Source organism: Tympanuchus pallidicinctus, unplaced genomic scaffold (genome assembly GCF_026119805.1).
Source record: "Tympanuchus pallidicinctus isolate F22 unplaced genomic scaffold, pur_lepc_1.0 scaffold15, whole genome shotgun sequence".
In the NCBI taxonomy this organism is placed as follows: domain Eukaryota; kingdom Metazoa; phylum Chordata; class Aves; order Galliformes; family Phasianidae; genus Tympanuchus; species Tympanuchus pallidicinctus.
Genome location: NW_026294669.1, coordinates 17942551 through 17969440, shown reverse-complemented (window position 1 = coordinate 17969440; position 26890 = coordinate 17942551). Strand labels below are relative to the sequence as shown.

Genomic DNA, 26890 nt, shown 5'->3' with positions numbered 1-26890 from the left:
AGTGTTGTACCTGTGAATAAGACTAACAATATGTCTTGAAACTGCAAAGCTTTTGGGGTAGGATCCTCATTCAATTGCTATTGTTATAAAGTATTATATATGCCTATGGCAAAATCGGTATAGAGTTTTCCTTTAAATTCTGGTTCAGTTAATTTCTGACGACTTTATAGACTTTATCCTGAATAACGTGCATTCTTAACAGTTTTTCATGTTATGGATATCTCCCATTGAAATGAATGAAGCCTACGTGTGAGCTGTGGACAGTGTGAGCAATCCAGAGCTAATACACACTTGGTGAATTTTATACCTGTGGATTGCCTATGAATTCCTCATTCCGAGTTACTTGCTAAGCGATATCACGTTTTAGTTCTTTTTTGAAAAGCAGTGCAGAGCAGGGATGGTATGAACACATCGAAGAGTTTTTCAGGAAATAATTTTCATCACATCTCATTAACATTCATATTTAGAACATCAAAGTACATTACCAAACCTGAATACAATCTTGCATATTTGATCTTTATCACATGCCCTGGGATTTCTAAGTTCTGGTGCTTTTTTCAGCTGCACCTCAGTAAGCACTGGTTCTGCGGTGGAGAGCTGCAGATTGGTTACAAAGGCAGAAGGACTTTTTTTTTAAAAAAAAGCTCTCTATTTTTCTATGGAAGTTGCATGTTGTCCAATCAACAGAAAATGCATTGGATAAAAACCATTAAAAATATGGTTTAATCTCATTTTCATATGCACTGAAGCAAAAAAACAGAGTTTACCCTTAAGTAATGTTCTTCTGTGTTAGATTTTTGTTCAGGTAAATAGTATACCAACTGACGCTGATGGAACGTGCTGCTTATTAACTAACAATTTTATCACTTGATAAAATTACGTGTTTCTACACAAGTCATTCGATCTTCTTTCCAAATAGAAAATAATCTTGTTATCATATTCATTAATATACTCCTAAACAGGGAGAGATTCACAGACACCAATACTAATGAGAAATGTTGCATTCACTTTAAAATTATCACTGATGTTTAAGATGATTTTCCATATGTTTCCCATCTTGCATTTAATTTACAGATTATATTTCATTTCAAAGTTGGATTAGATATTTTTGGGTCTACTTGTAACAGTGGCGAGAAATGGAGTATTTTGTGAAATGATTTACTTGGGGGATAAAAAAAATGCTTCTGTGTGTGAGTTTGGTTCTAAGGCCTGTGAGACTTTGATGTTCTTACCTGTCTAAATTCTGCTATTGCACCATCAGCATCCTGCTTGGGAACTGCACACATTGTTCTGTAAGATATACATGCCAAGGTAGGCATATCTATAGGTAGGTAGATCTTTGCAAATACATACTGTTCAATTTATTAACAAAGCTCTAAATAGGGATGATTGTTGGGTGTCAAAAGGGGATAAAAGTATATTCTTCACTTTGTAGGGCCCAAGTCTTATCTCAGAGGCTGGGGCATGAACTATTAAGCAGCTCATGATAGCTTATTACTGTCCTTTCACATACAGATGCAGGAGCTGATATGTGTGATGGAGGATAATATACAAAATCTGAGCTTTGACTATAGATCCTTTTGACTGGTGTAGCATCCTTAAGAAAAGAGCCTGAAGTCTGTAAACCAGTAGTCAAAATGAGAATGAGAAATCAGTCATTAAAAATCCTCTCACAGTAATATCCCAGTTTAACCTGTAAATCAGTACATCACTTTGTCAAAAAATAACCAGAGTAAAGCAAAATTTAAAAAAGGTATTTACATCTGTAAAAATCTTAGCATCTAAGATGCTTCTTGCTTGACATGTCATTCCAAATTCTGTGCATTTCTTCTGGTGTAATCTGGTGCACCGTGATCACCCTGCGGTACCTGCACAAGCTGTAGGCCATTTTCCAGTGGTTGAAGCCACTGTTCTGGAAGGGGTGGATGCCCAGCTTCCGAAGGCAGAGTCCGACATAGACGTCTTCGAGATGGAGGAGTCTGGTGTGAAGAGAAGTTTTGTAAATCAGTTCTGCTACATCTGCTGAAAAAATGTAGCCAGTGCCCGAACAGAAGGGTGGGTAATTGCTGTCAGGATACAAATCTCTGGGCATGTACCACTTGCTGCGAACGTCTCGTATTGGCCCTCCATTGATAACGTAACCAGTGAAGTACCTTCTCCTTGGCTTGGTGTTAGGTTTGAGCAGCTTATAAATAAGATTATCCATATTTACAAAAATATCACTGTCTGTCTTCATAACGTACTTTGCTTTTGAACAATATGTTGCTATCCACCTCATCCCCATTAATGTTTTCAGAGTGAGGTTATGATAGGAGTCAATAAAATCCTCTACAATAATGTCATGAAAAATTTGGCTTTCTTGCTCTACCATCTGATTTAATACAGGATCTGCATTTTTCCCAAGAAGAAACAGCGTGGCAATCTTAATTCCTTTAAAATTGTTTTCGTCTCCCCATGTTTCCCGAATTGCTTGCCTTGCATCAAACTCTTTGTGAGTTGTGCTGATAAGAATGACCAAGAAAGGGACACTCTTCTCGCATTTATTAGGCTCATTGATGAGAAAGTCAAAGGAATGTGGATTTATAGGTCGAGTTCTTATGTTGCCAAAGGAGACATTTTTTCTGGCTATTGATATGCTATTAACCTGTCTGTGGCCAGTGTAGGAAGAAGTAGGACGGGTTATACTTAAGTACCAGAGAGCGCTTGCCCAGCAAACTACTGTCAAAACGTACAAGCACGAGACCTTAGAAGCCATTGTTCCTGCAGCTCTTCTATTTGGTGTGAAGAAGAAATAGTCTTCTCACCATGAGGGTACCGATGTCCCAGACAGGCAGCATATTACTAATGGCAATGGAAAGTTCGATATAGAAGTGTAACTCTGTAATCATTCATGGATCTCAAGTAGCAGTTATTAACCCTGATGATACTCAGCTTTTCTTCTTTTACTAGCAGCAGCTTCCATTTCTTGGAACTCTCTGTTATTTCTGAAAAAGATGAAGAAAAAATTTCTATTGCTAGATCATAAAAGCCTATGGCAAGAAAAATGAGTCTATATGTGACTGGCCATTAATAAGCTAAGTCTCTTAATGCATTTCTTGGCTGTTCTTTTCAGCTTTTATGAGAGTTCTACAATGTGTGATAAGGGTGCTTGAATACAGCAATCTAAATGAAGTAATGCTTTTAAGATGGATATTGCCTCATAGATTATAAATATATACATATATAAATAAAGATTAAGCATGCATAGCATGTTGGCTTTTGAGGTACTTTTAAAAGCATATATAAAAATCCTCTTCTCTTTTTTAGTACTTACTTTCTTCCTAGCTTTTTATTCTGGACTTCTACAGTTTTTCAAAATATGCCATGGAACGTTTTTTAAATTACTTAATGATAAATAATGTATGGTATTTTAGGCTTAACAGCATTTGTGGCAACTATGCACATGAGTATCTTCAGATCCTTTTTAGTCTAAATATTGGTGATGTTTCCCAAGCCAACAGTGGCATCCTTTGGAAATGACAGTTGTACTGATGGGCAAATGCAAAGTAGAAGGCGAAGGAGAAAGGGAGAGGTGTACTTCATCTTACCCATGTAAAGATCAGCACCCCAAGAGACTCCAGAAAACTCTAGAAATAAATTAAACACAATCAGTTATTCCTGTTGACTTTTTTCTCCTCTCCTTGCAAACCAGGCTTTGCTTTTCATGAGAAGACCCCGCGTGTATGCCATGCAGGCAAACCATCCTGGCAGCCCATCAGCTGTGCTACTCGGCTGGCCTGTAAGCAGAGCCCCATGCACCCCTCTGGCTCTGGCAGCCCTCCTGCTGTGGTGTGGGAATGAGCCAGCCCCAGAGCTTGTGTGGTTCCTGGGAATTGAGTCTGTTTATTGTTGTTTCATGGAAATGAGACAAGCTACCATGTGCCCGCAGAATCAGTGCTGGCTCTCCAAGACTCACCAGTATGTGAAGAGTGCCTGTAGGCTCCAGGTTGCTGTTTTTTTTATTGTTACATTACCTCTGAGCTAAAGGGTAGCAGAAGCAAGCAGCAGACAGCTTTACAGAAGAGTCTTTGAAATATTAAATGTTTACTTTGGAAAGTATAAAACATACATGGGTTCAAAGGAAAAGACAGAATCTCTGTCTAAGAAACATGCTTTTTGTTTCCATGCTGCTGTGGCACATTGTTTGGATTAAATCAAGATGCTTATCAAGGCATGTGTGCTCTCCATCTGTTGGGTATTTATGGTCTCCTTTCTTCCCCTAAAAGCAGCTAAGAGTGTGGCCTGCAGGTTCCCCTGACAGGTGATGGGCACTGTGGATTCTGAACTGGCAGCCCCAGCTAGGCAGGTTAGCAGACTGTTATCTCATGTCACCATTTCACACCGAGGTATAAAACAACAGAGAAACATCCAACACTTGCTAAACTTACACTAAATATAACCTCCCACAAAAGCTCATAGATCATTATAGCTAGCGCTGTCCTGCTGATCCTCATTAGATCCACTTTCTGCTGTTTAGTGACCCTTCGTCCCTTACACGAAATAGGAAAATTTGAGTTTGTAGCTTGCTGCAGATCTTTGTCAGTGCCAATAGGTTTTGCCCTATAACCCAGGCAATTTAATGAGGCGTGGGTTATCTGCAGTTTCCTTTACTACTTGCCACAGCCTTTTGGATTTGTGATCTTTTCCCATTAATCAGCAGTTAACTTTTGGGAGTAGTATTTTTTAGGTGAGGTCTTTGATTGTCCCATAAGGCTGCAGAATACAACAACCTCAGCCTCCACATACACCCCGGTAAATAAACATAGCCATGATAAAATATATACGTGGCTGCCATTTCAGTGCTTGAAGAGTGGAGGTATCCTGTCATGACAACCCACTGCATGCACTGGGATGGAGTTCTAAGGACAACATGCTGGACCTGTAGGTTATTTTCAGGCTTCGTTGTGAATTCCTGATAACTGCCTGCCTTGGAAACCCCACTGGGGAAGCGTAACAAAAATAGAGCAATTAGAAGGCTATTAATAAAGAAATCAGCAAGAACAGATTTGAAAATGTGGAGTGTGATCTATATGGGTCAGTGTATTTAGAGGACTCAAGTGTATGGGGAAACCTGAATGCAGCTAATATTCTGCATATGTTAGTTTAGGAAACTACATATTGCATTCTCTGTCTATTTTTTAGCATCTCATCTTTAATAAAAGCAAATGCATTAGTTACCATGAGTGCACTGCAGGTAGCTGAGGGAAAGGGAAATTGTAACAACAGCATCTTTAAAAACTGCAAAATTACAAAAAATAACTTTTTAGATCAGGAATGTCCTGGCTGTGATCTCCAATCTCCTGTGCTCAGAAATGACTAGAAGCAACAAAAGCCTTACATCATTTCTAAGAAACATTCTCTGCTATTCAAGGGAATATTTCTGATCAGTTATGAGATCTACAGATAATGGCTGTCCAGAACAAGCATCTTATCCTGGTCCTTGCACTGCCATCCCTTGAAACAAATATGACTTTTTTTTTTCTTTTTCTGTTAAATTCTGTTTTTTTCCTTTCTCTTTTCTGCAAAAATAACAGTTTAGAGTGGTTTACAACATCCCCCAAGTAATTTATCAGTGAAATGCAGGCTAACTGGATAAAAGTGAACTGGCTCTAATTTTCATGACAAGTGAAGTTTTAGATTTAATTACTTTTAAGGAAATTGAGAGGAGAGAGGTGGAAAAAACCCCACCAATAAGAAAAGAGCTCCCTGCTTTCCTGCAGCGGCCCATTCTACCATTTCTTCTCTGCTGTGAGGTGAAGACTAAAGTTCATGTTCCTGCTGTCATTGAACTTTTTTTGCCACGTGGGGAACAGATTAGCAGAAAATAGCACAGGCAAACTTGGCAGATAGTACAAATACAAAATAAAACTCTATTTTTCCATTATGTTCTTGAACTGTGTTGCACTGTATTTGAAGGCCCTACTAGTAGGATGTAGATTTTCACATGGGGAGCAGAAAGCTTTCATCGCTCTGGATTTTGTCAGTTGGGACAGGTTATGTTGTGTTTGTGGATGCTGGCACAGCCAAGGAGACTCATCACCTCCTTGTTTCTGTCTTACAGGGTAGCAGCAATGTTGAGCTGCGAGATTCTTGTCCTTAAAAACGTTTTAATTCAGTCTGACCCTTTCCCAGCCTAATTGTCATGCTATTAGTAAGAAAAGTCTCAAACTTTATTATGGTAGATGATTATGAAAAGCAAATGCTTGCTGTCATGTTTCCATATTGTGACTCAACGTTGTGCACTTAATTGCACTATTCACAGCTCACGCTGTGCAAGGCAGACAAGTCACCCAGTCGCAGCACAGAAAAAGCACCATGCAACTTCTGCGAGTAATTGACCTGATGGAGACTGTCTGTATGCACAGACCTTTTACAGGCTGACTGCACATTGAGAATAATCCTCCAAAAAATGAGCACATCTGAGAATCTTGCTAGCTGTTCGTGGGCAATTTTCAGGCCAGCAAATACCATGCACCAGTGGCAGGATGGGACCCATATTTTAGAGTAATGCCGTTTCTTGTCAGAGAGTGTTGGTGTTTTCTTTCAAGAATGCCCAGCTTGGTTTTCGTATGTGAATGTGGTTGGACTGATGAAACGAGGTCCTGGTGGAAGGCTATGACACGCACTGCAGCTCTTGAAGCCTGGCATGGTGCTGTGTCTGTAACTCACGCCATATCATATCTACAGCTGTGGCACAGTGGGTCGGGGACAGTGCTGAGCTGTAGGGCAGAGCCAGGCAAGAAGCCCCAGGAGGCTGATACTGCTCATCTCAGCACCTGCGGACCTCCCTAGCTCAGTGTGACTCAAAATAATGCTGTGCATCTCTGACAACATGTACCTATTAGTTTCCCAGAAAATGGGAGTGGATGCAGCTGCTAAAATATTTAGTAAATGTAGCAAATTCTACTCATTTTCCCTAAAGAGAGATTTTTGCAAGTTTCCTATAATTATGGCTTTCATCTGTATATAGGCCAAGACACTGAAATGTCTTTGCCATTTAAGAAGTCCTTAAAATACCCAAGTGTGATTATTGTTGAGTCTTATCAAGAAGATAATTACCCTGAACATTAGGAACATGTCCACAAAGGAATCTGGGGATGCTGTTATGATCTTGTAATTTCTTGAGAAAATTCTGTACAGATGGCATAGGTGATATAACAGGAGATTGCAAGCTCTTTTTCAGAGACTTCATTTGAAGATTTCTTACATGCTCTAGATGCTTTTGCTGTGCCCAGTGAAATGGACCTGAAACCAAATCAGTACTGCAGAGGAAGACCTTTCCTACTAGACTGTATGCGGAAAGATATTGCAATAGAAGCCAAAGTTTTGGGCTAGAGGGAGGAAAGTAAAAGAATTAATTTCAGGTCCACACTTTTTGCAAAAATCAGCACCTCCCATTTGGGGGCCCAAACTATCATATGCAAAAAGAGGCTGGCTTTCCTTCTCTGCCATCAAAGGCAATAAAAATGAGTATTTTCTGAGAATCAGGCAGCGTGTTAAGATATACTCTTTGTACACAGAGAATAATTTCTTGCTCACAGAAATATTGATGATGTACTTTGCCCAAGGCGGTAACTGAATGTGAAAGCTAGTGTTTGCACAAGTGATTCTTTCATATTAAGAGTTATTTTTGCATAAATGCTGATTTGCAGATGTTTTATGCTGTCTATCATCACCGAGACAAAGAATTGATCTCTGGAAATAAATTTGAGAAACTTTTTTAAAGTCCTAATGCTACTACCCGCTCTTAACATCAGTAACAATAAGGATAACAGGGGATTAGCAAGTTTTATTCAAAGTTTCTGAATCTTTGATAGGGAAAATACATGTTCCAGTTAAAACCTCCAGTAAATGTGCCCATGCTACTGAAACTTTAAAGCTGCAGAGTATTTTACCAGTTATAAGACATTCCACATGAAAGTAAGTCTGTTTACGAGTGACTACTCAGTATTTTCCACTTAGTATGTATTCAGTATGTATGTGTATAAAAACAGGATTTTCTGGTTTTTTTTCCAAGAACTGCTGAGACAGCCTAAATAAGATGATTAAACTGAATTTTCATTGCTTTGCATTTTTCTTTCTTAAGAAAGGATTATGTTTTTTTGTTGTTGGTTGGTTTTTTTTTTTTTTTTTTTTTTTTTTTTTTTTTTTTTTTTTCCCTCAACTGAATAATTTACAAGGAAAAGAGTAAAAAAAATTCCACCATGACTAAGCTGTAAAGAACAGTTCTCAATCACAGGAGATAAAACATTTGAAAAAAACATTTTGAAATATTTGGATTAACGCAGATGTCAGACTTAGCATGACTGAAGGGATTGTGGTAAATTATTGGCTAGGAAATGTGAGCTTGGCATTAGGGGCTGTTCCTTGGCTGATGTTCCTTGGAGCATCCCTGGCACTGGAGGTGTCTGGAGGGAAGATGAACTAGTAATTTGTTGAGATTCAACATTGCTCAAACTGAGCGCTGTCTGTCTGTGTTTGGGCTTTATATATACACAAAGCATTCAGTTGGCTTGCTAAGAAAAGTATGGTTTCTTGCAGTCTAGTTTTCCTAAGAATTATTTTTTTAACAACAGCTCATTTTCAGTATCCCCATTAATAATCTGTGGTTTATTATTATTGTTTGTTTGTTTGTTTTTAAACAACCCTCTTGACCACAGTAATTGTGTGTTTGTGACAGCACAGCCTTCTTCCAGATCTACAGATGTAGTATTGCACAGCTGACTTCAGGTCATCAGGAGATGAAAGGAGCAGGCACATCCTGAGGACTGGTTCTGTGGTGGCTGAGTTTCTGAATTTTAGCAATCTGGTTATGCTGGTCTGATATTAATCTAGAATGGTTAAAAGCTAGATTTTACTCAAGTCAAAATAATATTGGAATTTGGGATGTACCGATCAGCAGGCAGTAGCAGAGATTTTAATCAAGTACTCAGCGCTGGCTAAAGGGAGAGAAAAGAAATAAAGGACTTGAACTTAAAGAGCAGAGCATTTTTAAGAGAAAATCTTTTTTTTTTTTTTTTTTTATGTTGCCCAGGAGATGTCAGATGTCATATGCATTTTTTCCCATGAATGCTTTTTAGAAACAGTTTTAAAAAACACTTTGTGACTTCATGTTGTGATAGGTCATTTGTGACTGCATCAATCATTGTCCTGTTACAGCAGTAATGTATAAATTGCATCCCAGTATGGTTATAAACTGATGCAAATAATATATTTCACTTTGGGTTACCATAGCCACAACCATTATTCTCTTTAGCTATTGTGCTGTGCTCTATTGTGAGATCTCACAGCAAGGTTCCTTAGCTCATGTACCAGCAAATAGGTTACAATATTTTGCATCTAATGAAAGTTTAGCACAAAGAAATGAGGCTCTGAGTTCTTATTTTCTTTTTTTTTCAAAGGGGAAGACCTTTAGAACAGCTATAACAAAATCTCTATTACTCAAGAAACAATTTTTGCATAATTTGTTACCAGAGTCGATAAGTTAAATTATCTTCAAGTAATGTGTTTGAAATTAAATGTAGTGCTGTTCTTGTCTTAACCTTCTTACATGTCACTGTTTCATTTCCTTTGTTTTCTTACTGATGCCTGTGATGTGGCGGTCTGGGATGTAGCACTAATAGATGACAGTGGCCCTGATTATACAGGTGCCTACCCTAGCAGCACTGCCAATCCCAATTAATCTTTGTCATGAACAGGAGGAGTAACAATTATGTGGAAACTGGAACACCTGAAATCACACTTTGTCTGTAGTGATGATAACTCATTGAACTGGATAATGAATCTGCTTCCCATAACTCATGTGCTATCAGGGGAGCATTGGAGGAAAAATACAAACAATTAAAACTTTTGGAAAAGTTCTAAAAGAGCTTTGAACCTACCCACTCAGGTATCTGTGGTGATGCTTGGGGAACTTTGCTTTTTAACCTGATCAAATTGGGAACAAATTGATTATTGGTATATAAATAAATATTTTTGATCTTAGAGCATAGCTCCTATTGACTGATATTTACTGAAGGATTTCTTCTTATCTTGGTTGTGTGTGTACAATAACTGTATTTATTGTAGTGGTTTTATCTGTGAATGATGAGGTTAAGTATATCCTATTGAAAAGTGTCTCGCACCTAACCTTGAATTCACTTTTTTCACAGCCAGACTGAAACTTTTTGTAACAGATGATGATCACAAATAGGTCACTCCAACTTTTTGTGCTTAAGAAAAAACATTACATGTTGTCTGATTTCCAACCATGTTGGATGTGGTGCCTCTGTGACTGTGGCCAGACAAGCACAGTCTTCTCATTTCCCTGGAAATATGTTCTGTGTCTAAGATATCACAGAGCCCTGCTCTATTCACCCTGGCAGATGTAGCTCAATTTTCTTCATCTTTGCATTACACTAATTAATGAAAAGTAGCATTGTGAAGTATTTCTCACTGTGAGCTATATGTAAGTCAAGTTGAAGCTTCTAATTCCCTTTGAGAAGTAATTTTGATGCATTCAAGGCAAGCTGTTGCTTTCAAAATTGCACCTGTCTCCTATGCAACTGTAGCATAAAAAGTATATGCACAAACAAACAACTTTTGTCACCAGCCTGGAAAATATGGGGCTTACTTCAGCTGGACGTCTTATTATCCAATACATGAAAAATATTTCCTAGCTATACACTTTTTTTTTGGCAGTTGGGTAGGTTTGTCGGGATTGAGATTCCTTGAGTTATTGGCATGGTTTTCTGATAGCATAGCCTTAAACCTGTCGAGACAAACTGTGGCTACAGCTTGGCCATGAAGCCACAAGGCCTGTGCCCCCCCCCCCCTCCAGCTGACCTCCAGCCATGCAGGTTACTTTACAGAGAAGGATCCCTGGAAAAAGTGGGATTTGCCCCTGTTTGCATTGAAAGTAAGGGAATAACATTTTGTTGGATTGGCTATGAGCAAGTGGAGCCCCAGAGGAGCCAGTGTGGCCATTGGTTGGTGCAGGAACTCTGCACACCCTTGGGGCAGCTTGGCTCAGATGAGTCTGACTTGTGTCTGCTGGCTGTACACAACTGAGTATGCAAGGGCTGCAGGTGTGTTTCTTTTCATGGCGTATATCGGTGTGTATAACTAAATGGTGGATGAGGTTTTGCTCAAACTTAAAAAATAAATGAATGCCTACTTTTACTGTGGACTAAACAAGAAAAAGTTCAGCTGCAAAAAGGATGTTTTTGCAAAACTGTTATCATTTGAGAGCATGGTAATGTCAGTCGCTTTCAGCTAGCACATATGGATCATTTAACAGACCTGGACCCCAGTCAATTTGTCAGTATTTAGCTTTCTGAATCTTACAGCTGAAAGGTCTGTTATCCTATGTTTTAGCTGCAAGAGGCCATTTCTCTTGTGGGAAGGATTTAAAAATGGGCTCATAGTAACTGGAGGTTTTTGGATGAATCAAATGAAATTGATGCTGCAGTAACTGGGCAAATATACATTCTTGGGAATCAAAAGGAGTAAGTTTGTCCTCACTTGCTTTAGATATTTCAGAAGTGCAGGAAATTGTGTCAGCTGAGAGACGGTTTTGAAAATACTGTTGGGGACCTTAAATGAACTGCTGTCTCCTCAGCTAAACTGCAAACCTGTCCTAGGTTATCAGCTATGCTTACATAGTCATCCTCTTCCCCAAAAGAATGTGTCTTTTTTTCTTCTGTTTCATTCCCATAATGGAAGTGGTGAGCACTGTCCATCGGTCTCAGTGAAAGAAACTTTGTCTCCAGAGAAAGCAGCTAGTCAACAGCTTTTCTGTTTGTGATCAGATCAGAGTTTAACCTGAGCTCTGTTACTGTAGGCAAAAACTGAAGTTTTCGCAGAAACTGCTACTGATGAACTGTTTGTGGCAATATTTCAGTTAATAACTCTGCCTCCTGAGTGGACAGAATACAGCTGATCATCTGGGGAATTTCATAAGGATGCTGGAAGAACTGCATTCTGGTAAAGAGTAAATCTGAATTCTTCTTTCAACTCACTTTTATCACTTATGCTATTAGAGATGTCCTTCATATATACTTTCAAAATTTTCACTGGGGAGCATAAATTTCAAATCCTGAAGAGTAGTGTGGGTAGTCAGCAATACTAGCTCTGCTTTCTTACATCCTTTGTCCATGAGCCTTTCTAATTAGAGGTAGTTGCAGGACTAGTAACTAAGAAAACAGCCAAGCAAACTTTTTGCAAATGTGTGTGTGTGTGCATTTGTTTTTCTGTAAATGTAACAGGGCCCATTTCTGTGGGCTCATTATACTGCCAGCACGCCTTGCTTTCTCTTTTTCCTATTGTGACATGGAAGCATAACCATTGCAATTGCAACTTCTTAGAATAATTGGAGACTCTCCAATTGGCTTCTCCACCTGTAGCTTCATGATCCCTAGTGAGTCAATGTAGGTGTAAATGTAGATTTGTCTATATGGAAGAATTTCTCAAAACACATGCAAAGCAGTGTTATATAAAATAAGGCCTCAAGCTTATTCAGGGCTCAAAAGCAGGGAAAGCAGCCTTCCTCCTCCCAACTTGGTGCTTACCTAGACTCTGCTGTGGCACAGGTAAAGCATGTGATTATAGTGCTGCTCCAGAGATCATGCAGAGATCTGCGTGCAGCACTGCTCAGCGCCTTCTGCTATTGTGCTGTAGTGAATTGCGTTGTTAGCATCTCTGGCAGAGAATGCAGCCATCAGCCCTCATTCTCATGCAGCTCAGCAGGCACAATTCTCTTTTCACCACCCACTTTTCTTTGGGATGTGTTGGCTTCTGCTTTGATATAAATGTAATGCACTACTGATAGAAATCAGCTTTGTGAAGCAATAAACAGTAAATATGCTCTTTCACTGTGCCCAAGGGGAATCATATCATACCTCAGTTACCCATGTATTCAAGGCCAAGCCTTAAGAAGAAAAAAGGGTACATGGACACATAGCGTAAAATATAGATTGCTTTTCTTTGCTTTCCATCTGTGGCCCTCCAAGAGCTTCATAAACACAAGCTCTCTGAGCAGCTGTATACCCCAAGGAAGCAGGTAACACAGTAATAAAATCTGCCAAGCAAGTTTAGGGTCCAAATCTTGATAGACACCGTAGGGCTGTAGGAATTAAATAGAGCTATTTCACAGAGAGACATTCTTCTGGGAGATTCTTACAGCAGCAACAGAAGATCAAACCCTCCTTTTGATCATTTTCCAAACTTTGGGGGTGCTTAGTCTCTGGGTGGAATCAGAAGAGATTGCTATATCAATAACCTGACCTCAGACCTTCCCTGGAGGAAGCTGTTTGTTTCATAGCATGGCTGGGAACAGCAGGGATTCTTCTGAGCACGTTTAAACTCTGTGCAGGTCTCTGTCAACATCCTAAACCCTTATCTTGCTTTTGGCAATCTCGTTTCAGTATTATTTTAATCTGAGAGATCTCTTGAACAAAAGAGATTTTAAAGAACTTTGTAATGTGTAGTTCCATTTATGTCCCAGCTTTTTTTGATATCAAAAGCAGCATGAAGCTAAAATTACATGAACTGCAGTAAAGCAGCTGTCGGGTCAACTGTTGTGGGATCACTTGGGCCATGGGAGAAGGAGAGCTTTGCTGTGTGATCGAACACTTTGTGGTGCAGTCTGTCAGGTGACAAAGCCTTTGATTGCTCTGGTGCCAGGCAGGAAGGTGACCTCTGACTCAGACCTTCTCCTGTGGAGGGAGACAGGAAATGGGAGAACTGATGCATGCATCAGGACCTGTTGCTGTGCTGCTAGGGAGGAAAGGATTGATATCCTGGAGCTCCCGCACAGTATGATCTGCTGGAGAGCAGGGGGTGCCTGCCTTGTCCCTGTCTGGTGCCCACTCTGGGGTCCCCCACACAGTGTGGCTCAAGATGAGGGAAAGACAGACAACCTAACTACCCAAAGCTTTGCAATATTCTCTATAAACTTTTCTTGCTACCAATGCAGTGAAGAGTAATGCCTCACAGCAAAGACACGTATATAATTTCTTTGTTTTCTTTTGACTGTGTGGTAACAACACAACTAAGAGCTACCCAAGACATTCTACAGGCAGCTTCAAGTTATTATCATTCTTTCACACTAAGAAAAGTCCTCGCTTTCTCTTCCTTTTCTTTGAACAAATTAATTTGCCAGCCTGTATAGCTCAGTGTGCACATACTTCACAAAGATGTTGCCATCTGCCATTTAGTTTCCTTTCTAAGCTGTGATCTTAGACATACATTTCAGGGAAAAGGAAGCCAAGTGGTTGAGTTTATTTTCCCTTTGTGTGAACAACAATGGGAATAATTCCAGAGCCAGGCAGCAAGGCTGCCTTAAATGCCAACTGCAAATCACCTTTTCAATGGGGCATTAATTCGTTCTGTGAAAAACACATATGAATCTGGGAAAATAATTCCATTCCGATTCTCCCCTTCCCCCCCCAGCCCCTGTGCACTGCCTAGGTCAAATAAATGTCAAATAACTTTCCAAGAAGATCTTTTTTTCAGATTTATTTTTATTTTTATTTTTTTAAACTCCTATTCCTCATCACCTTCCCTCCCTCCCTACCCTTTTCCACCCATTTTACCCTTTTCCACTTTTCCTGCAGAAAAAGGGTTGCATAAATTCATTTGCATGATGATGTAGACATTTACAGGAGGGGCAGGCAGTTTAGGCAGTCCATCTGCCCACGGGGCAACCCCTTGCCAGGTCCTGGTTCCCTGTCGGCCAGGCACCTCTTGGTGAGGGGAAACAAAATTCTCTGTGTGGGCAAGGGAAGGCAACAGCGTTGCTTTGCCCCCTCCTCAGCTGTGTGGCTCAGCTGGGAGAGTGTGCTACATTGTCTGAGAAATACTGTGTTAGAAAAACCTGGAAGATGGTTCTCTGCCTCACAGCTGTGCAAAAAACCTGGATCAGCACAGCTAACAGACAGGCATGAGGCTGGGGCAGAGCAGGGTAAGTCCATTCTGGAGCTGTACTTCTGCCTCACCTGATCAACCAAGGGCTGAGGGCTACCCACTATGCCCCTTGGACTACAGCAGTGTCCCCAAGGTTTTGTTCTAACATCAAACAATTAGTTCTTCATCAGTTGAAGAAGAGTAATGAAATAAAAAGCCTTTGCTTGCTTATTAAATATTTAGGTTTAAATTTTAGCAGTGGCTGGGATGTTTTGGAAATCGATTCCAGTACTTATTGAGACTTGAAAAAAACTCATCTTTTTTTCATTTTTTCATTTGTTTTCACAAGACCTAATGATTCTTTGTATCTTTAGACTCTCCTGAGATCACATCAGAACATGAATGGGAAATATAATTGGATTTTAACAGGAAACTTGTTCGTGCATATAGCAGTTTTAAAGGGCATGAATAGTGTAGTGTTTGAGAGTGTGCCACTATTTGAAAGACTGATGTGATTTTCTGGTTTTGACATAAAATGAAAACATTGTGAGGGGCTGTCACAAGCCTCTGAATCAGCCAGTTTCTTTTTAGAAGCAGAAGACAGCTCTTGGCTCAGGTAGGCAATTCTCCCACATGTGCCTTTGCCAAAGCAAAAGTGTATTCAGGGCTTTTTTGCTGTTGTTTTTTCCTCCAGATGGTGTAACGAGGGGTAGGCTGCTCATCGCTTGTCAGGGGTTATATAATACTGTGGCAAAATGAAATCCCATGGCACAGTTTTGAAGATAGCCTATCAATCACTCTCATCAGGTCCCTGCACTTCTTGCATGTGGGGTCGACCTTCTGTCATCAGGCCAAACATATTTACACGTTCTACCCGAATGTTTTGAGAGTGATGAAAATTGGTTTGCTTTCACTCCAGACGCTGGCTAAAGTGTCCACCTCTAGGTTGCTAAGAGCCAGTATGCATTATTTTTTTCTGTACCTCTAATCTAAGTCAGGACATTCCTCAGATTAGATTTGGGCTTGCTTTTGGTTTGCCAGTGATTTTTTTTCTATAGTGCATCTAAGGTAATGAAAGCATTTGGTGTCATAAATGATTTATGTCCAAGGTTGTAATTAAGTCTCATGTCTCATCATGGTTTCTCATGAGTCAAGGAGCCCCCTGCAGAGCCTGATGACTGTTACAGCCCCCCTTTCACGTATTAGCTGACCACGCAAGGGGCCCACACAGATTATGCCTGGTTACGCCTGGTGACCTTGACAGCCCCCGCTCTGCATATTTGTTGACTACATCTCTAACTTGCGTATTTTGTTAACTACAATTTGTTACCTTTATAAAACACTTTGGGTTTTGAGATCTCCCAGGAAACTTTTAAAAATAACTTCTTACATCTAAATGAAGTTATATAATAATTAGTGGTAAAAGTAAGGAAGGATAGATCACTGAGGTTTCTGATTAGTGTCAGTAGCTTTTTCCACTGGATTCACACCTGAGTCTCCCTTCTGCTGACACTTGCCTTCAGACTAAAGCTGATGGAAATAGGGCCTTTGCTAGGTAACAAAGTGGAAGAATGATTCACCTTCTGGCTCTTGCTTTTGGGAAACCATTCAACTCACTTAAGGGAAAAAGTTACCCCCTGGGAGCAGTGTAGACACGCACAGTAGTCACTATCAGAAAGCATTCCGTATATTGAGGTACGGAGATCTAAAAAAAAAAAAAAAGAGTTGGGGGAAGCCAGCTATCTTAATCATCTTCCTGCTGTAATTTCTTTGTTACAAACACTTTTTGCATTCATTCCATCTCAGCACATTCCAGTGCAGCCAGACAAAATGGTGGTGACTTGAAGTTAGTGCACAATAAAAACAATTTTTAATGTGCTGATATGTTGTCCTTTTTGGTAAATTACTAAAAAAAGACCTTGCCATGTAGAAAAGCAGAGCAGAAAATTGAATCTTGTATAACAATTTTTAGGTATTTCAGAATAACAACTTGTATGAAAAACACGTGTAAGAAGATTGCATTGCCATGGGCAAAAATCCTCCAAAAAACACAAACCATTTCTAAGACTGATCTGACAAGCTATATGAGAGTAGGCTATCTAATTTAAGATGTTGGGAGGAGATGAGGTTTTCATTTTGTTGTTATGAGAACAGTCGAAATATACAAGCATTCTTTAGATGCCCTATCTTTTGTTTTGGAACTACTGAAAGGACTTTCTGATGCAGACAATACGAGATTATTATCTTGGCTAGCAAGAACCAACCTGTAAATTATGGCCATATCTGACACACATGGAAAAAAACCACTAGATTGTATCACGTGTGAAAAATGGTTTCTCGGTTGCCTTGGTCAAGTAACTGAAATTTTAGACATATCATCTTTTAATTTGAGTAATGATGAAACCAGCTGTGACAAGAACAAAACTGCAAGTTTCTAAAAGTAGATATATTGAACTGAGAGGTAGGTAATTTGTCAGCCACCTCTGTAGATACAAGAAAATGGAGGACAAAAAAGTTTGCTTTGGATCACAAGCCAGAGACTGCAGTACAAGATTTTGCATTCTGAAGCATCTGCCTCTCCCTGTACACCTCTGGAGACACCTAAGAACTTAAATTTCAGCTCACTCCAGCATCCTAAATTCTAGAGGGAGAGAGAGATGGACAGAGTGCTGTCTTTATTACAGCTGACATCTGAAGCCTCAACTGCCACTCATAAATTAGGCTCCTATCACCTCTTCTGTTTAATAACTGCCCTTCAGAGGGAATGGGCAATCTTCCATAGGATGGATTATAAATTATACAGTCCCTATAGGAAGCCAGTCCAAAGAATATGTACTAGAACAACTAAATTATCTCTACTGTATCTTCACTACTGGGTAAAACTATTGAACGTGTTCCCTATCATCCTGGACCTTTCCAGATGATGATGCAGCTTCAGCAGGAGAGGAGCATATTGCTTGCCCTGCTCACTGGATGCACTGCTTACTGCTGAGACGGGGGCTGGCTGTGTGCAGTGGCACCACGAGGGCAGGGCTCAGACCCAGGTGTGGCAAAGACACCTCCATGCTCACTCCCTGCATCTACACAGAGCACAAACTATCCAGTACCACAAGCATGAAGAGGCTGCAGGTGCAGCTGGGCTGCTGGGGACAAGATCTCTCCTAGTGCTCTCTGCCCCTTAAATCCCACTTCACCCCGGATAAAATGAAGTGCAGATGGATGTTTAGAGATGTGAGTACTGATCTCCTATCTATAAAAACCTGTGCACAGAAATGAAGTTACTTTTTCAGTGATTTTTAGAAGTTGTTTAGCTGTAACTTTATCTGATACCTGCAGAAAAGCAATATAGCAGGGCATTTCAGCTCTGCCTTTCTTCTCCATTTGGTGTCATCTCCAGTGCCTGCACAACCTATTAAATTCATTTTGTTTTATCTTTACTATTGACATTTAAGATTAAATGCCAAGGAATGAAAAAAAATATTTGTAACCACTTTGACTTTTTGTTTCTATACAACTTTGTCAAGACCACAACACTGTAACAACATGCTGTAATTTGTTATTTCAATCATATCATTCTACCCAGGAAAAATACTTTCGATTAGCAGAGCTAGTGTCCCTTTGTTACAGGTTTTGTACAAAATTTGGCTGTGTAAATACAATTAAACTTAATGGGAGGTCAGGCGAAGGCCTGTCAGTACTTTGCTCCTCTTTGCAGTGCTCATGTACTCCCTCTCATCCGATACGCTATGAGGCAGGGTACCTGCTTCATCACAGCAGCAGTGCACTGTGGAGCTACGGCTCTGCCCTGCCCTGCTGGGCTCCAGTGCGATACAGAGAGAAGGAAGTAAGCACATTAGGGATGAGCATGTGGAGTTCCTCTTGGTCTGTAATTCATAGGCTGGTCAGATTGGCAATTTTAGCACAGCGACTGTGCTAAGAGTTCAGAAATCAGTAATGACTGTAGCTGCTGCAGGTATAAGGTAGCACCACGGTGGGTGCAGGTAGCATTACATTTTGGGACGCTTCCCTAAAGTGGTTCACTCTCAGAAGTGGCAGAGTACATCTGTTCTTTCAGGAGTTTTTACAGCCTGGGAAAATCCTAGGCTTTGAAGGGCAGTGTGTGGTACTCGAGGCACTCGAGGTGTTTATATTAATTGTAATTGTATGCAGCCGGACTGTACGCTTTCTGCTCTCTGATGGCCAGTGGATATTAAGCAATTCAATGACTTGATGAGCAAGAGCAAAGTGATTGCAGAAGTACTCTCAGCAAACTCGAATTGAGCATGCAGCCCATTTTTCTGCTCTGCATTCTGTCTAAACAGGATGTTTAATTACAGGAATCACATCTAGGAGGAGCTTTTTGGTTTGCAGTAGGTGTCTGATAAAGTCACCTGCAGTATTTTTTCTTCTTCTGTACCTAACAGCTGAGTCTTGAATTGAATGTTACAGCAAAGACTTTGCCTGAGGGTTTGCCTGAACAGTGCAGCTGTTTGCATCTCCCTTCAGGGAGCAAAACTAGCTTAGGTATCTAATTGCTGAGGCCTGCTAGAGGGACACAGAGCTTGAGTGCAGTGCTTCCCATCAGTGGCTAATGAAAGAGGTTTTGCCCAAGACTGTGGCTGTCTTTCCTCTTATTTTTGTGAGAATCACTGTGGCCTCTCTGTGCCTCCCAGAATTAATAGTATTTATGCAACCAGTGTTGTCAGAGGTTAACTGAGGAGAGATTCTTCCTTCCCACTGCTGGTTCTCTTTGCTCTGAGATCATGTGCCCTAATAGATACAGTTTCCAGTTACAGTTTTGACATTTAAATCTATAAATGAGTTGCATCTTGATCTTCTTGTGCTGCAGGCATGCTATCACCTCTGTTTCTTCTCTACTGGGATGAGTCTTTTGATGTTTGCAAGCTCTGTGTTGCTTACTCTCCTCCTTAAGTGCACCCAGAATAGCGTTAAATACTTCTGAAATGACTCCATGATAATTTCCTACTATGTTTTCAGGCCCGTTTTGATAGCAGTTATTTTTGAAACCGTCTTTTGAACAGAGCCTAGACTGACATGTCAGATACTGTCCTAAGAAATATAGCTTTTTACTATGACCTTCTGTTGCCTGCTGCAAGGCCAGTTAACTAAGGAACATCTGCAGCTTCCTACAGGGATGTGCAGCAGCTCCCTGTCAGCAACAACCAGAGGGCCACAGGCTGTGAACGTGAGAAATGTAGTCTGCTTTCTAAGGAAAGGCTGATTTACGAAAGCTCTCTGGAAGTCCTGCTGATGCCTGGTTTTCTGTCTCCCGTGCATGTAACTGGCCTGGGCAATGCACAGCTGTAAAGGTGGTGCTGCTCAACTGATAAGTGGTTCAATGCTGCAGACTAGATTTAGCAGTGGCAGGTCTTGGATTATAAGAAGATGCAGCACACCAGTGTTGCAAATGTAGCATATGGCTTTTCCTATTTTAACATATGATCCATTAAAAGAGCCAGTGATCCTTCTGGTATCTTAAATTCCAGATGGGAATTTTATAATCTCTGTATATGGTATTGTATCTCATAAAAACTGAAATTAGCAGTTTGCAAAGTCAAAGAGGGCTTAAACAACTCACATTTGACTATGTTTTCCATTGTTGCCTTTAAAATTGTCATTGCTACCTCTGTCCCATCACCATGTCCGGCGTGTCTGCCTGACAGTCCTGTAACGCATTGCTTTAGGAGTATGACATTGTCTTCTCATTTTGTTGGCACTGTGGTAGGAGCTAAACTTCACAAAAAATAGTAAGGAACTTGGTTATGCCCAGGTCAAGATTTTCATGTCCTCAAGCATTTTAATATGAATACCACTATTTTCAAAATAAATAAGGCCTTTAGAGTCCTTACTCTGCAGTAGGAAAAAAGCACTGTAAAAAATAAGCAGACCATGATCCGTAAACTAACAACTCTGAGTTCTGACACTCCTGCCTACAAGTCCTCTCTGTTTTGTGCTTTGCTATCTATCATGCTTCCCTTTCAGCATAGAAATGAGAGAAAGCAGTCAAGATAAAATTTCTCTCAAATCCTCCTAAATGACAATTAAGCTACAGCAGCCACTGCAGGCACGGCTGCTTTGTATCAACTGCTACATCTCGTCTGTGGTGGGGAGAGAAATGACCTGTTCTGATGAAATGGCTTTTTAAGATGGATGGTTTTTGTAATGAAGATGCTGAGAGACATAAGAGTAGACATTTAGAATCTAATACAGCATTTCACTATATAATTGCAATAATTGTTGATCAGTACACCTTTCATATTTTTGGGCTGTAGCTAGAAATCTGTGTCTGCTTTATTGAGGATATTGCTTGAAGCGATGGAAAATTTAATGACCAGAATTTTTAGATATGAATGGAAATCCAACCGTCATATTAATTCAGATGTGAACATGTTTAGATGTGAAAATGTCCTTAATTTTTTAAATGAAGCCTTTTTAAAGCTTGGAAACACTTAAATACATCTTATTTTTTATTTCTTCCCTAGGATTGTAAGCACTGAATAGCTGGAGAAAGGCTGCCTGTTTGCTTGAGATTTACAGCTCACTATTACAGACTCAGAAATTAAGATGCTCATCCGAACTCTAAGGCTTTAAATATTTGCTTTTGTGCTCTAATATATAGGGACATTCCTTTGAACATACCAAATCACATAATCTGTATAATTAGCACTGAATCCCCTGTATAGAGAACAGCAATCTAGGAGAATTTTCTGACTGTAATCTCTGTTCCTCATGATAAATCTTCTGCATAGCCATTAAGTTATTACAATATGATACAGTTAAGTGACTAAAATGAAAATGAAGCTCATGTTACCTGACATTTTCAAGCTGCAGTTTTGATGGACAATGTCAAAACAGGAATAGCGAAAGAAATTTTATATTCCTTCCATTTCACTGACCTTCATTTTTATTTCTATGTCTTCTGCTCAAATATCAAAAGATCTAATGTAATAAAGGATGACAGGAAGCACATCTGACAAAACTCTTTCTTAAGTATCTCTGAATAAAACATTCACTGGAAATGCTTCTTAGCACCAGCAGGTTAGCATTAAAGTGTAATGGTTTTAAAGCAAGCCTAAACACCTTGCAGACAAATGACAGCTCTGGATTTTAAAATTAAGATTTGAGATAAGCCTACAGCTGAAGTTATCGAAAGAAATGTACCCAGCAGTTGTCTAATGCACACTCTGGTGACAATGCTATTTGTCTCTCAGAAAATGACCTGCATCAGTGATCTAATGCTGTCGATGCTGGCACGCTGTGTAAAGTCGAAGGCCTGATCATATTGTCAGTCACACAGCCAGGATTTCTGCCTCTCTGTTTTTGGCAAAAAGTTCCCTTTGCAAATTTCTCTAGCACTGTTGGAGGGAGAGAAGGAAACAACTCTTAAAAGCTATTTTTTTTTTTCTTCTTGTTTGTCTTCAGTAAAATCATACTAAATACTGAAAATAATGAAAACATATTTTAGAAAAGCCACTCTTGTCAATGTTCTCAAAACTACACGTACCTGTTAAAACCTAATGTAAGAATATTAGATTGCAGGTGATTTGGAAATATCTATGCATGCTTCCTGTCTGAAGTGTGGAACCCAGATTTGTAAAACCAGGGACTCAGTACAAGCTGAAGTTGATTTCTGTTGTGAGCCAGTCTGTATTTGCTCTTGAGTGTGTGCAGTCACAAAGGCTGTAAAGTCCTTTGCACAACTTTCCTGGCATTCTCCAGCCTCTCCAAAGCCACAGCCCTGGGGAACATTGTCTCCTTCAGCCTCCCATGTTATGGCTACAGAATCCTTTGTGTTTTATATGGTATGTTAGAATGCTGTAGATTGTAATTAATATTTTTCCCCATTGAACTGAGGAATACAGACTTTTTTGTGTTAATAATACATATACATATATGTATTGTATAATACAACTCCTTGCTGCTGTTTGTTCTCAAGCAGTGTTCTCAAACAAGAAGGATCCTGGGCACTAGGATGAGAACAAAGGTCTCCTTGTCACCTTAAGATTTGTCTTGCAGGGAATCATTTTTCCTCCAGTTTTCGGAAGGGGGGATCAATTAAAGTTGGAAATCTGAAAGCAGACTTCAAAGACTTATGCTTAAAAATGTTTGCCTAGGGAGGCTGTGAATGCTCTGTTCCTGGAGGTGTTCAAGACCAGGTTGGATCAGGCCCTGGGCAATCTGCTCTAGTACCAGACCTGGAGGTTGGTGTCCCTGTCTGTGGGCAGGGAATTTGGAACTTGATGATCCTTGGGGTCCCTTCCAACCCAAGCCATTCTATGATTCTATGTAATGTCAAGTTTAGTCATTGGGCAACACTGACCAAAAGTGGTTTATGTTTGCTGTACTGATAACAAAGGTTCAAGATAAAATAAGTAGAACATTGCTTAAGTTGACAGATATGGATTAGTTTTAATTAGTTAGAATTCTTTTAAACCTTCGAAAGGAAAAACTTCATTTTACTTTTAGAGGCTCTGGTTTCAGGTAATTATCTTAAAGTTCAGCTGTTTCTTATTCAGAGACATCTCTGGTCTCATTATCCTTATACAGACACAACTCCCATTGGAATCCTTCCGAACTCTGCTTCTATGACTGTGTGGGTTTAAAAGAGATGCTGAAATTTCCAGGAAGCTCATTGTCACATTTATTATGCTTTGCAATATCTTCCTTTCCACTTCTCCTTTATTGTGGCAGACCTACTGCCCAGATTTCTTTTGTTCCAAAAATCTATTCATTCTTTTTAAGAGAACAAAACTAGAGGGAAAAAAAACACACCCGCTGTATCAAAGGAAATGGATACTTGTGTCTCAGTGAAAACTTCCTTTAAAAAGTTCCTTTAAAAACTGCAATAAAATAAAACCTGAGATCTATTTTGGGTAGATTGGGATGTGTAGATATCTGATATTTTGACCCATCTGTTTTAGGCAAGTCTGTTAACGAGTATGTAATTCGTTTGATTTTTACATTGATATGAAACAGCAGGAAAGTTAACTGGATGCCGAACCTATTCAAATTATAATTTCTCCTGGCAGTAGATCAAACAGTGAAATGATTTTCCCAGCAATCTCTACCCCTCCTCCTAATAACCTGCTGTTTCTTGCCACTATCATCATCAGAAACTTCTTTCAGACCACGGTTTACCATATAAACCAGACATTAGCCAAGAAATAGAAGCAAAACCACTACAATGCATGCTCCCTATCTTGAAGAATACCTCACCCATATACATATGATTTCCAGGTGAAACAAATTTTATCTGAGGCATCAGATGTCCACAGGAATGCTCCTTAGAGAAAACGGAATAACCCTATGACTGAATGAATTTATTCAAATATGTGGATGAAGACAAAACTGTATATTTATTAGAATACAGCTTCATCTCTGACCTCATTCTTACAATAAAGATGAGTGTAGAGAACAATGGATGTATTCAATAGATTCAATAGTTGGAAGAGTAATAATTAATTGATTATCTGTTGAGCTTATCCTATAGGAACTAATCATCTTCCTTGTTGCTGAGATTCCCTTCTTCTCCCAAAGTGCTTTTTCTTTCAAATTTAATAAGTGATTACTGTAGTTACTATAAACAAGGAAATCTGTTCATGAGCTGTCCTTAGCCTCAAGTCCATTCAGACCTTGCTGGAGTCGCATGCCTAAAACCACAATTGTTCCATTGTCTGCTATTTAATACTGCCTCACAAATGTGTTACCTCTCCCTACTAACTGAAACTTACTTAGAAAGTTAACTGATTAGTTCTCACTGTCATTATTTGCTTTGCATTGTAGATTGCTTTTGTTTGTTTTCACTAAAATGTGAGCTTTTCAGTTCAGGAATATAATAGAATCTCATTTTATATAGTACTGACAGATAGGATATGATATAAACAATACGAATAATTGTATTAAAATGGTTACTAATGCAAGCATATTGTGTGCAGTTATTCACAGCATTTTATGTCCCATTTCTTATTTTGATCTATTATTGCTCTTCATATTAGATTCTCACAGGAACAGGCTGCCCAGGAAAGTGGTGGAATCACCATCCCAGTAGGTGTTCAAGAAAAGGGCTGATGTGGCACTGAGGGACGTGGTTAGTCAGCATGGTGGTGATAGGTTGATGATTACACTGGATGATCTTAGTGGTCTTTTCCAATCTTTATGGTTCAATGATTATTCAGCCTGTGAAGAGAGGCATTGAAAATTTTGCTGCTGCATGCCAGAGGGTCAAGGAGAGATGTGTCACTAGCAAAAAGTCAGCTAATTGTTTTAGTCACTCCTGGCTACTAATTTGATGAACTTGCATGTAGGATGGAGGTAATAGGACATTGATTTAATGTTCTCTTGCTTTGAGATAGCCTTGCTATGTCTGAGCAGAGCATTGGAATTTCTGCTAAGGTTCAGTTCAGAATCTTGAATTTGAAGTAGTTTGATACAAGTGATTTTGAGAACTTTATAAAGAAGGAAAAAAGTCTTACCCTTCACCAGAACTTTGATGACACATCTTCCACAGAAGAAATAAAATTAAGCACTTTGAAATCCAAGGCATCTCAATAGAAGTGAAATTGAGCTTTTCAGAGCAGACTATGCAATCACTCCACATAGCAAGCAAATCACTCTGCTGAGTGATTTTATAATGTGGAATGGTTTTGGAGTGCTATTGCAAACTTTGTGTCATCCTCAAGTACAAACTATCATACATTTGCTATAGAAATGACCCTATTAGGGACAGCTGTACAAGTGACAAATCTGCACACAGATTGCCAAATAAAACAGTACAAATTAAATGCAGTAGCTGTGCTTTCTAAACCTTTCAATTGCATGAAATACACTTCTCTAATGATGCTCATGTTGTTATTCGAATAATAGATTACATCCAATCACTTGAGGATTTTAAAGCTAGCTTGGAAAAACATCAGGAAATGTAATTTATTGTGCATTTGCAGTCTATTGTACTAAGTGATTTGATAAGCTTTCCTTCCTTCTACAGTCTTTAGTGTCACTTTTGCCATTTAGCCATGAATTTGGGATAAGAGATGCCCGGCCATTCTGTGCTCTTCTCATAAATGTGTAGGGGATGACCGCTATGATTGCAACTACCACCCTGCAATTCAGGTGCACACAGGTTTGTAGGGTGGGGAGAAAGGAGGCTTATGGGTATGTAGTTAACTGAAGGTTGAAGAGCTTGGAGAGTTAAGGGAGATTTATTTGGCATTTGCTTGGTGTTCCTCAGTAAGACCTGAACTTCCTCTGCTCCCTCCTCAAGGGCAACAAGAGCCATGTGGCTGCAGCCCAGAGCGGGTGTAGGGAAAGCTTTCAACTGCCAATAACATCCAATTCTGCCTTAACCAGCTGAGGTTAACCTCCCAGTCATTGCACCCTGACTATGACTGCATTATTCCTCTGATTCTTTTTGAGGAAAATGGAGTTAAATTCTTCCAGCATTATCTAAAGCACCTTGAATGTTTGTTTCCTGTTATTATTGGTGACTTACTTATCAGCTCTTTATAATCTTCACAAACATGTTTTAATAAAAAGCATAGGGAAGAGATCAAAGTAATCCAAATCTCCTTGTGGCTTTGCATTGGTATACAGTATAAAGGACAAATCCCCCAAAGCTGTGGATCCCCAATTACAGGGCTTGCCTGTGCATGGTGAAGCAGCAGGAGCTCTCATTCCCACTGCTATCCTGTGCCACTGCCTGTGGCTCAGAGAGCAGAAAACTATGGCTTTGGGCTCCTCCTGAGGGCTGGCTTCCAAGGGTCTCTGGCCTATGCTGACAGAGATGGGAAGGTAAGCATCTCCATCCCTTCTCCCTGGACACATCTCTACTCAAACAGCTCTGGCTGAACAGTCCAAGTGGGGAAGGGAAAGGGATGCTTTCTGTCAGTGGTTGCTTCACATTTCCCATCACTGAAGCCTGACAGAAACTTCATTATTTGTAATTATGGTA

The 26890-nt window shown here is 39.7% G+C and overlaps 1 protein-coding gene across 4 annotated transcripts in view; it reads right to left on the bottom strand.

Annotated features, from left to right (window-relative positions):
* Positions 1-639: 639 nt before the first annotated feature.
* B3GALT1 (beta-1,3-galactosyltransferase 1) overlaps positions 640-26890 on the bottom strand; it is a 179714-nt gene continuing 153463 nt past the window's right edge. For 3 of the 4 annotated variants that reach the window (XM_052675001.1, XM_052675000.1, XM_052675002.1), the window contains 2 exons: positions 3588-3626; positions 640-2984 (listed from right to left, as the gene is read on the bottom strand). In XM_052675001.1, coding sequence (XP_052530961.1) covers positions 1775-2755 — 981 coding nt within the window. In that variant the 5' untranslated portion in view covers positions 2756-2984; positions 3588-3626 and the 3' untranslated portion in view covers positions 640-1774. The remainder of the gene's footprint in view (positions 2985-3587; positions 3627-26890) is intronic. The other variant, XM_052675003.1, reaches the window with a different exon arrangement.